Source organism: Vigna umbellata, chromosome 9, assembly GCF_029865625.1.
Source record: "Vigna umbellata cultivar VRB3 chromosome 9, Vumbellata_1.0, whole genome shotgun sequence".
NCBI lineage: Eukaryota > Viridiplantae > Streptophyta > Magnoliopsida > Fabales > Fabaceae > Vigna > Vigna umbellata.
The window spans coordinates 30,819,015-30,831,500 of record NC_142173.1 but is presented as its reverse complement, the minus strand read 5'-3'; the positions used below and the strand labels follow the sequence as shown (position 1 = coordinate 30,831,500).

The window sequence follows — 12,486 nt, the reverse complement described above, 5'->3', positions numbered from 1 at the left end:
CAACCATTGATTAATGCATGTTTCAATACGAGCCAGGAGTTTTGTTGGGAACTTGGTTATAAAAACACAACTTTTTTTTCCTTTTTCTTAAACAGAAATACGGTCAGAAGCTCTGAAAAAGACTTCCAACTTTATGTTGAAACAAACTCTTATTCTTTTTGTCCCTTGACTTTGTATCTTCTGTGAGTTTCCAAGCACAAATCATATGATGTTAGCGGGTTCGTCGTCTTCATCCCAGTTGGTTGTTCGATAAAAAACAACGTAGAGGATGAGCTGTAACAGCCCAGAAAGTGTTCCCAAACCATTTGGAATCTGCCATTTAAAAACTTTAGTTAGTTTTTTCAAGTTCTCACCCTTTTCCTTTTTCATTACGGAATCATAAAAATAATAATTACCACGATGAATGGATCCCACTTAAGCAAGGCATAGGTTGTCCACACAATTCCATTGGCGAAGTTGGCGAATGAAAGTAAGAAAGGCATGTATTTCACGCTCTTGGTTCGAAGCACTTGTCTCTGCTCATTTTTTTTTTTTTAATTTTTTTGGTTTTCAAATGAAACCAAAAATAGATGATAACCAAACCAAACCACTATGATAGATATGCATAAATATTTAAGAAAAGAAATAAATTTGCAGAGTTATGATTACACGTACGTACCATTACAGTCAAGGGTGCAAAATACATAAGGACGTTGAAGAATATGCAGATAGGTCCAACAATCACCTTTCTTCGGCTGGGGGTGTGAACAAAGGTCATCACCAAAAACACCAGTAACGCAAGGAAGATGATTTCACCAAGGAAGATGAGCAAGATCTTCCTCTGAAATTGTTTAGAAAACATCCATTAATTAGGGACTTAAGAATATATTATTACATTTTTAAAGTTGGTATTTTTTGCTCACCCTCTTGCTCCAGGTTGAGTAAATAAAGAAGACGAGAGCGTAGAAGATTTCAAGGAAGAAGCCAAATCCATTAATTGTGATGACAAGAGTGTTATCTTTTGTTACGAAGGGCAGTCCATAGAATGCCCACACACCACAGTTCAATATGGTTGCCATGTATGGATCTGACCTAAAATTTTGTACTGATTTTGCCTTAAATATCGAAATAAATGTAGGTCTGCAAATTACAGTTCCAATATCAGTTGTTATGCCCACACCATCATTATCAATTGAGAATGGATATAGAAAGAGAGATTACACTGGCGACATGAATAAACCAAAAGAAATGACATTTCCTGTGCAACAAATAATAACCATATTAGTTACTTTTTATGTCCTTTTTTCTGTTTTTCGTAATTATATCAGATGAAACGACCACTTGAAAAACATTTAGAAAGTACCTGCTCATGGGAAAGGAAAACAAACTAAAAAAAACATGAAATTGTAAGATTTTGGAGAACAAACCAATTATTCCAACTGCAGTTCTTACTGCTTCGGAGTTAACCATGGCTACAATATGGAAAGAATAAACTAATCACGGTGAAGAATAAACTACGAAAGTAAAGTAATCCGATTTATTGAATGGAAATTGTTGTCATTTTTTTAGGTAACAATTGTGGCCATATATAAGTTATCAGAACCCAAGAAACTAGGTTTGAAGTGTTGATTTATCAACTTGCGTTCGAGCGACAAACATGTACTCTTTATATGGAACTCTCTCTTCAACTAACTAACTGTCAGCATTTTACCACAAACATTAAAAAAGGAAGTTAGAGAATTTCTACGGATAAAGTTTGTTTTACATTTGTATTTCTAAATGAATGATAGGATTTGTACAGTAAAAAAAATAGGAACGACTTTCTTTTTACGGTAAGTCAGATTACTTATAACCCTCACACAATCACCTCAAATATGACCATACACATCACAAATTTACCTCACAGATCTGCCTGGTTATGCTATGTATATCACTGTTATTATATATATACATATTATAACTGTAACAGTGACTGTAACATTTACTCATATTTAAAATAAATGGGAACCCTAATCAAATGTCGTAACATTAAATTCAACAATGTACTTGACAACTACAATTATAATCTAAGTTAATATAAATATTAATAATCGTACTTACATCAATTGTCATAATTAATATAATTGAATTTCCTTTAATAAGTTTTCTTTCTTTTAAAATATGAATTTACAAGAAGACTTTTGTTTAAAATATGAATGTACGGATTTTAGTCTTATATATGGACACTAAGGGTGTGTTCACTTGGAGGAGAGGATTTGGGGGAGAGTGAGTGGATGGATTTGAGAGGATTTGAAGGTGAATTTTTTGTTGTTTGTTTGAATGGATTTGGAGATAATTGAGAGTGGATTTGGAAGTAAAGTTTATGAGAATCAGTGTAGGATTTGATTGATGTTATAAATAAAACAAATTGTTTAATGAATAGAAATGAAAGATTACCAAAATACCCCTAATTATTAAAGTAATATAAAATGATAATTATTAATATTATAATTAGTAAAAATTAAAGATTTTAATTAATAAAAATTGAAGATTATTAAAATATATTTAATAGTAAAAATAATATAAAATTATAATTATTAATATTATATATAATTCTAAAAATTATTATAAGAAAAGAAAAAAATAAAAATTAATTTTTAATATGAAAAAATGTATTATTATTATTACTATTTATTATTATTATTATTATAATTATTATTATTTTATTATTATTATTATAATAATTATTTTATTATTATTATTATTATTAAAGCCATAAGGGTAATATAATAAAATTAGACCAAATCCCTTCAAATCTCTCCTAACATGAGAGATGGGAGTTGGTAAACAATCCCGCATTTCCATCCCCAGTATCACCCTCATTTCTTTTCAAGCGAACAAAAAAAATCCCGCATTTCCATCTTCTTAAATCCCATCTACAGGGAAATCCGCTCAAACGAACAGAGGGTAAGTCATGAAAATAGATCAACATTAATCTCTCTCGACTTTTGTTTTCACTCTTAATAACAATTGGGATCATGGTCGGTAAAAAAAAAAAAGTCATCACTAATAAAAGGTTTAAAGAATAATTCTGATGTATTATTTCAAAGAGTAGAGTACCATATATATAGACTCAAGGATCCTATAATTCTTCATCTATTAAAGGAATGACAAGGTGCACAAATCTGCACAAATTATAATAATATCTAAATTATAACTAAAATAATATTTGATTGTCTAATAATATCCTTTAATAGAATATTTTGTCTATCTTAACACCCCACTCAAGTTGGTGCATGGATATCACACATTTCCAACTTGAATAAAGACTCATTAAACAATCTTCTTGACACTCCTTTGGTGAGAACATCAGCCAACTACAATTCTGATCTTACAAAAGGAAACAAAATTATTTCAGCTTCAAGCTTCTCTTTGATGAAATGTCTATTAATCTCCACATGCTTTGTTCTATAATGTTGCACAAGATTGTGAGCAATTGCTATAGCCGAAGTATTGTCACAGTACAAAATCATAGCTTCATTTTGTTTAAAGCCCAAATCTGATAGCACATTTTTAATCCACAAAAGTTCACATACACCTAGTATCATGCCTCTGAATTCTGCTTCAATACTAGATCTTGGTACTATAGATTGTTTTTTACTCCTCAAAGTTACAAGATTCCCTCCTACAAAAGTAAAGTATCCAGAGGTAGATCTTCTACCATCTTTTGAACCTGCCCAATCTGCATCATTGTACCCTTCTACCTTTAAGTTTTCATGATTTGAGAACAAAATTCATTTTCCAGGAGCGAACTTCAAATATCTCAAAATCCTTTCAACAACATCCATATGAAGCTTTCGTGGGTCATGCATAAATTGACTAACAACATTCACTGCATAGGTGATATCTAGACGTGTATGACACAAATAAATTAATTTTCCTACCAGCCTTCGGTATCTTCCTCTGTCTATGCTTGCTGAATTTGACATTGAAAGAGTTTATGATTTTGCTCAATTGGTGTATCAGCTGGTTTACTCCCAAGCAGCCCAATTTTCGATAGTAAATCAATAGTATATTTTCTTTGGCATAGAAAAATACCATGTTTTGATCTAGCTACTTCAATACCCAAAAAATATTTGAGGTTTCCAAGTTGTTTCATCTCAAATTCAGATGCAAGGTATTGTTGTAAACTAGAAATCTCATCTTGGTCATTTCCTGTAACAATCATGTCATCTACATATATAATCAAAGCTGTAATTTTTCCTTTTCCTCTCTTAAAAAATAAGGTGTGATCAGAGTTACTTGCTCTATAGCCAAAAGTCTCCATAGACTTGGTATGCCTTCTAAACCATGCTCTTGGGGATTGTTTTAATCTACATAGAGCCTTCTTTAATTTGAAAACCTTCATTCCAATTGAATCAGTCATGCCTGGTGGAGAATCCATATAAATTTCTTCTGAAATTTCTCCGTGTAGGAAAGCATTTTTCACATCAAATTGTAGAAGAGGCCAATCTTGGTTTGCAGCTAGCGACAAAAGTATTCTCACAGTATTGAGCTTGGCTACCGGTGTGAACGTCTCTTGGTAATCTACATCATAAGACTGAGTGTAACCTTTAGCCACAAGTCGTACTTTATACCTCTCAATAGTTTCATCACCTTTATGCTTAATTGTAAAGACCCATTTGTAGCTCACAGTTTTCTTCCCTCTTGGTAAGGACACAAGATCCCAAGTGTTGTTTTTTTCTAAAGCTGTCATCTCGTCAACCATTGCTTCAGTCCATCTAGGATCTGCCAAAGCTTCATGTACATTACTAGGAATGGAAATTGAAGATAATTGAGATACAAATTATGCATATGACTGAGATAACCTGTGAGATGACACATATTTACTAATGGGATATTTAACTTTGGGTTGGAGGTCTGGTTCATATTTAACTGGAGGTTGACCACAGTTAGAATGGGGTGGAAAAATATATTGAACAGTAGTAGACTCAGTGTTTGGTTGGTGGTCTCACGCAAACAAGAATCAATTCCATGATCAATTTCATCAAAATTAGTATTATCAGAGATAGGATCAGAAGGTACCTCTGAAGAGTCAAGCTAAACCTATGGAGAAGATTGAGCCAACCGTCTATGCTACAACCATCTATGCCACAACCAAATTTCTTTTTTGTTTTTAGCTTGTATGTGATCGTTCACAAGACAAGCCAACCCTCTTTTATGGTTTGATTGTGAGACATTTTCAAGATAATACAGTCATTCACTCTCTCTACCACTAGCAATCTTCTCCTTGGAATGGATGTTCTGAAAAAGACAATGGATTGGGTAAAATAAGTCAACACAAGAATGTGATTTGGTTAACTTGCTAACGGAGATAAGATTACAGTTTAATGTAAGAACAAATAAAACATCAGGAGTTAATAAGGAGATGAGACTCCATTGACATTAATAATAACAGTTTTGGAACAATTAGAGGAAAAATTAGTAAATATATAAGGATCACAAGTCATATGATTAGTAGCACCCGAATCAATTATCCAATCACTACCCTTAGTAACAACAGAAAGATTAAGGCCAGAGTTAGATATACCTGACTTGGTCACAAATTCGACAGCAGTAGAAATATAACTCTTGGAAGCAGCGGAAGTTTCAGAATCATGTTTCTCGGATTGATTGTCATCGGAAGAAGCCATCAGAAATATTCAATAAAAAAAGCACTGATTCCTATATTGTAGAAGATATCAGTGTTGGGCTCTTGATACCATAATAAAAGGTTTAAAAAATTCTGATATATTATTTCAAAGAGTAGAGTACCATATATATACATTCAAGGATCCTATGATTCTTCATCTATTAAAGAAATGACAAGTGCACAAATCTGCACAAATTATAATAATATTTAAATTATAAGTAAAATAATATTTGATTACCTAATATCCTTTAATAGAATATTTGACATATTTTACCAATCATTCATATATATAGAAAGACATCGGAAACATCATTAAAAACGTGTCATGTAAAACTAGAATTTTCAGTTAGAAAATGCATAACGTGTAAAATATGTGTTGTGCTTATAATATATTTGTTCCACCTAAAATAAAATAAAATATTAATTTACATTTTAGTATTTACAAAATAATTGTCACTATTATTATTATTATGTAAAATTTTATATTTGAAAAATATTTCTTTTATTTAAGCAAACTCGGCTTCCCATTTATCTTCGTGATGGAGAATAAAAAAATATTTGAATTGATAATTGTAAATTTTCATTATTTATTTTATTCAATAAATTCCTTAATAAAATACATCAAACTAATGAATTGGTCACTCTGCCATTGTTTTATACATTGAATTAACTTGACATTGTTTTTTAAATCCTTTTTATACCGTAATAAAATCGATTTACTAAGATTGACTTAATCTTACCGTTAGAGGTGTCATTTGAGCCCCTAGCCCATGGGTTGACCCTAACCCCTTCCAAAATCAAGCCCCAATTTTCTAGCCCACTTAATAGGGGGCTTTTTAAAAGCCCCAACCCCTAAAGCCCCACATAAAGTGGGCTGGGGTAGGGTTAGGATGGGGCTAGCCCCCAAACTAAATTAATTCACTTTTAATGTTTTTTTAGTTATTTCTTTTATTTACTTTACAAGTTCAATAATTTTCAAAATTTACATGATATTTAATATTTTTTTAATTAAATATAAATGTATAAATATTGATTTTATAAAAACTTATTTAAAATAATTTTTTAATTATAAGTACATTTTAAATATATAATTTTATTATTTTGAAAAGTTAAAAAAAATTATTATTATTATTTTTATTTAAAAGAAAATGAAAAAAGTTTCAAAACAGAAATTATAAAAGTAACACAGTTGAAAATTCGATTTTTCAATAATCGAATTCTGATATTTATATAAATATTTGAAATATTAATTATGGATAGATTTTAAATTCAAATCTACTGATTGGATGAATTTTTAATATCGGTGTAAAATTTTTATTTTTTATAGTTTAACATATAAAATTCTTTTGTTGAATGTTTTGTATAGATATATACATTAAAAAATTAAACCACAAAACTTTGTAAAGTTTAAAATTAATTTCACGTAATAAAAGAACTAACTTTTTAGTGAAAATCCTTGTTAGACAAAATTCTTATAAATATCATATATGTTAGTATACAAGATCTAGATGTAATCCTAGTGGTTATAAAATCAGATTTTTTTTTCTAACCTTTTAGATTAAATTAATATTTTAAAATCACTTATCTTTATCCAACAAAGATCGTTTTTATTGAATTATTTATCATAATTGAGTCGATTGTAATAAAAAATAATTAAATAATAGATACAATATTTTTAAATAAATATAATGTTATAATTTATAATACTAAAATTAAAATTATTATTGTATTTAATTATTAACATATAAAATAAATAAAAATTATAATAATTATAATAATAAATAAATTACATCAATGTCTCTTAACAAGAAACTAATAAAAAAGACAAATTAATATAATATAAAATATATGAAAAAGACATAAAAATATATAAATTGATGTAAATGACTACATTATACGTTTCATAAATTTTTTTTTAAAAGAATTATATAGCTTTGTAAATAATAAATATTAATTTTATTAAATTTGGAAAATTAAAAAAGTTAAAAAGTTATTAAGTCAAAATTTTAACATGTTCACACCAATTAAAAATAATGTAATTTTTATCACAAATCTTAATCGAATGATATTGATTTAACCTAGTGACAAAATAGATTATCATCTATAAATAAATTTGTTAGTCCATCAAAATTTTACAAATTAAATCAAATTTTTAACTTTTAAACCTATTTTATGTGGATATCTCTGAACCGTCAAATTTACAAACCAAAATTAAGATGAAAAAATTATCAAAACAAAATTTGGAAATTAAGGAATAATTGTATAAAAGCATTATTATTAAACTAATTAATATAGAAACAGTTATGAAGTAGAAAATTAATTTTATTGGTAAAAAATATAATTACACATGAATCAATTATAGTTATAAGTTATTACTAACAAAGATAAAATGAAAGCTGGATAAAAAATACACATGATTTGTGATTACTTGTATGATAATATTATGTTTCTGGACATTAAATTTTGTAAAAAGGAAAGCCCATGGGCTGGCCCTGGCCTATAGGGCTTTAGGGACTTTTAGCCCTGTGGGCTTTTTTAATAAAGAGTTTTTTTTGGCCCTGTGGGCTTTTTTGGCCCCAACCCACATGGGCTAGGGCCAAATCTTATTAAAGGGGCTCATTTGACACCTCTACTTACCGTGTAAAAATAATGACATGAAATCTTGATCACCATGCAACAAGACATGATATCAACCTTTACAGATATAAGACACAATAATCTAAAGTAAATAGAAATTCCAAAGAAGAATAACACTTTTCTTTAAACAAAATAATTATTTAACAATTTATTTTATTAAAAATGTTATTATGTTTTTTTATTTTTGTTAAAATGTTCACATGTTAAGTATCAATGTGAACATTTATCATCCCAACCAAAATAAAATCTTAATGTTTAAAGGTTTAATTATTCATTTTTTTTCTTTAAGTTTCAATTGTGTTTTAATTTTTTAAAAAATATTTTATTTTATTTTTAAATAATCAAAATAGAGTTATGTTTATGCTTTAATGGGACGAGGACGACGCTTGTGTGCTACTCCTTTCTGTGTTGAACGTTCGCTCAACTCTTTGCTTTGTGTGACCAATCGGTGTATGGGAGGTGCCCTGGAGAATACACTCTGACGTCCGAGTCAGAATTTTTCTTTGTAGGTCTAAAGTAATTCAATGATGAAAAGTCAGTTTACCTTCACATTAAACTTCTATTTATAGAGTTTATAAGAATCTGACAAATTAATTTACCACTTAATGGTCATTAATGCAAACCTTAACCACTTATCCGTAGTTGTTGCTGCCTTGATTGCACTTTAACTCTGTTTAACTGTTGTCGGGACCAAGTGACTGTGAGACTCTTTCATGCACGTGGACCGCTCGGTCCTTTCAAGCCAATACACCACCATATTCGATCGGCCGGCTACAAGTCTATAGTAACAAGTTCTTATGACCCTTTTGACTTAAACGTCTTTAGTGAAACTAAAATTGCAAAATCTAGAAGGTAGAAAAAGGAACGGAGAGAGGCAAAGGGGAAAAAAGCATTTACAAAATGGTGTATGTATAACTTCATCAAAGGGTAAGGGTGGGGAGGGAACGGTGAAGTTGAGAAAGAAATGAGTGTCACGTATCTAGGATAATTATCGTTCAACATTGTTTGTTATTTCTAAATACATAATTTCGTTTGGCTCACGATGATATAACTCATACATTAATATTGTAAAGAAATGAAATTGGTTCAAATTTTTAAAAGAAACAATTTCAATTTCTCGTTTAAATTCAAAAACTAAATACATATTTAATTCTAAAAAGATATTTATTCAATGGTAAATGAGTTTAGTAGTTGTTCAACAGTGGAGAATTCTTTCTCAACATTCTTTCCTTCTTCTTCACCATGAAACCTTGTGGTCCAATTATATCCAAATATCTTGCATTTTGAAATAATGCATCAATACTTAATTGAGGAAGATTGTAAAATATTTTATATTTATGTTGTATAAAAGAAATGTGTTGTTTTTATAAGTGCGTTTTAGCAAAGGTAGATACTGAAATATCAAATTGATTTGCCCTTTTCATTCATTCGAACCTCTATGCGCTCGTTCTATGATTGGTGAATGATTCACAGCTTTGAATGTCTCCACAGAGAGACCAGAGTCGGAGAAACAGAAAGAATTTAATGAAGAAATCCAGAGATAAAACTTCCTCATCTAATTTCACAACACTTCAATTCGTAACCAGAGATATACAAAAAAATTCGAGTTTTCATATGAGCTAAGCAAAAAGCTCGCTTATTGAAATTAGCTCACGGGCCATAAAAAAGAGCATGGAGCTAATTTCACAAATGTAAAATCTGACAAAAACCAATGTAACATGTTACAGTATTTAGTATTTACAGAAAAAAGGCTTACGCGTATTCACAGAGGGAGAAGGGGTTGGTTCCATTGAAGTTTGCAACTCGTGAATCAGAATAATGATCACCAAACGTGAAGCGATCGTTCCTGCGGAGGAGAGGAACCCTTGAGTCCAGAAGTTCTAGTCTCGTGGAAGTCCTGTATAACTTTAATCAGGAACCGCGCTTTCTTTGCGCCCTGACTACTCCCACCCGTCACAAGCGAATAAAGCGATGGCATCACCGAAGGGTCCTTCGCCAGAACAGCCACCACCTCCGCCCCAATATTCACGCAAAGCGACAACAAAATCGAAGCAGAGTGCTCTTTCCCCACGTTTGACGTCACAGATCGCAGCATTCCCGTAATTAACCCCAACGCCGAACCTTCCAATATCGCACGCGCCCCGTCAGCATTCTCAGCCAGCGCTGCAAGAACCGCCAATGCTTCAGTCACAAGCTCCTCCTTATCTGAAGAAGCCAAAATGTCAAGCAGCGCAGGAACTGCTCCAGCCGCGACCACCCTTTGGTGATTCCTAGGAAGCAAAAGCAACCCGAAAATGGCAACCACGGCGTTCTTTCTCCCGCAGGTTGTTCCTTCTTTAACTAACTCCACTAAAGCCGGAATCACCTCGGGGTTCTCACCTATTATTTTCCGGTACTCTTTCACCGAAGAGAGATAAAACATGATGGCAGCAGCTACTTGACGAATTTCGAGGCTAACTCCGTTCTTCAGCACGGAGAGAATTACGTTTAGGCCCCCACTGGTTATGATATTTTTAGGTCCATTCGGATGTTTAGAGAGCTTCAATAGAGCGGAGATTGCGTTCTCTTGAGTGGGTTTATCGTTAGACGCAGATGCTAAAAGTTCTAGTAGAGGAGGCACTGCTCCCACTTCAATCAAACAAGACCTATTGAAAATGCTGGTTCTAGCAAGCACGCGAATCTCGTAAGCGGCCTTCTGCTGCTGTTCATGCGTTCCGAACGCCAGCCTCCGCGTAAGGAACCACGCCAAGAATTGCACGGCGTGCGCCGCCGCCGGACTACCTGCGACGATGTTGCGGTTACGGTTAGATGGGCGGTTGAGTGAAATGCCGTTGTCGGAGCAGAACTGTTGGATGAGCCTCTTGAGAGTTGTGTTCGGAACCAACTCTGTGTTGGTTAGCTTCTCCCCTGTTTTGGGACACGTGGTGTTCCCAGCTTTGAGCCATTTCTGAATGGAGGCTCGGTCGTAGGTTTGACCCGTTGACACCGTCACCGGATCCGTCATCAACTCGAGGGAAATCGGGCAGCGGAAATCTTCTGGATTAACGGACGTTAATAATGTTAACGTTAACGGAGTCATCTCGGTACTGCATCTTCCTTCAGATTGATTAATGTCTTCCGTAGTTTCGAAAATGACACCTCTGCAGTAACTTAAGAACCCTACCAAGCTACTGAGCAACGGAACCTCTCGCTCGTCTCGATCGCGACACTCTAAGCTGATTTCTTCTTCTAGGAAAATAATCTCTTTATTGCAATCCATCCATGTTCTAATTTGGAGGTAGTCGATGATTCCCTGCATGGAGCTGAGGTCAGGTTCCGTTCCCCTCGCGAACAGCCGAAGAACATTGTGGAGAGTTTTGCACGCTCGCGCGTCGCTGGGGTCCACTTCGAACTTGGCTTTCCGCGCTTGCCTCGTTACTAACTCCGCCAATTCCCTGACTTCAGCGCACACGTCGAACTCTTGAAGAGGCAAAACGTCGAGGGAGGTGGCGACGGCGAGAATGAGGCAGCGGAACTGGGATGCGACGTGTTGCGATTTGGAAAGCATTAAAAGGCGCGCGCCTTGGAGCGTGCAATCTTGCATCAAGAAGTTGATTTTTTGCAAGGCGAAGTGGAGTTCTGCGAGGCAGAGGATGGTGGAGTGAGGGATTGATAAACCGCGGTCTCGAATTTCTTGAAGGAGAACTAAGAGTATACCGATTTGGCGTATCGTTTCTCGTGCGTTGCGACGTTGAGTAGGGAACAATTCGGGTTGAAAGTTGCATACGGACTGGGAGAGAGTGATTAGAGAGGCGAGAAGTGTGGGCGGAGATATGTCGCCGCAAGGGTGAACCGCCGGGAATGATAAGATGCGGCGATCCCTTGGAGTCATTGGATGGTTGGAAGGAATGAAAGAAGAGAAGAGAAGGAAGTTTGTGATATGTGGATTTGGAAATGAATGGGCACAGGTGTAGGTAGTTGGCGCAAGCAGTTATTATAAGAGGAGGAGATTGTGTTGTGCTGAATGGAGAATCTTCTGGACACGTGGTTGTATCTAACAAAGAAGGGATTGTGAGACTTGTCTGGGACTGGGAGGGAAGAACGAAGATTCGTTTTATTAATTGGAATTGGGACACGTGGAAGTGTAAGATTACTGATTTTTTTTTTTTAACTTGGAAATGTGAAGGTAAAGTAACAAATGGGTAAGTGTATTTAGATTT

General features: G+C 33.4%; 1 protein-coding gene and 1 pseudogene across 1 annotated transcript; both read right to left on the bottom strand.

The window, feature by feature from the left end:
- Positions 1 to 201: 201 nt before the first annotated feature.
- On the bottom strand, positions 202 to 1,449 carry LOC148193192 (bidirectional sugar transporter SWEET5-like). The gene is made up of 6 exons (XM_088098622.1): positions 1,407 to 1,449; positions 1,201 to 1,237; positions 903 to 1,119; positions 659 to 820; positions 396 to 515; positions 202 to 312 (listed from the first exon to the last, which is right to left on the bottom strand). Exons 1-6 carry the CDS (start codon positions 1,447 to 1,449, stop codon positions 202 to 204), a joined length of 690 nt encoding a protein of 229 aa, XP_087954748.1.
- Positions 1,450 to 9,826: 8,377 nt separating this feature from the next.
- LOC148193191 (U-box domain-containing protein 19 pseudogene) lies at positions 9,827 to 12,272 on the bottom strand (annotated as a pseudogene).
- Between the last annotated feature and the right edge of the window lie 214 nt (positions 12,273 to 12,486).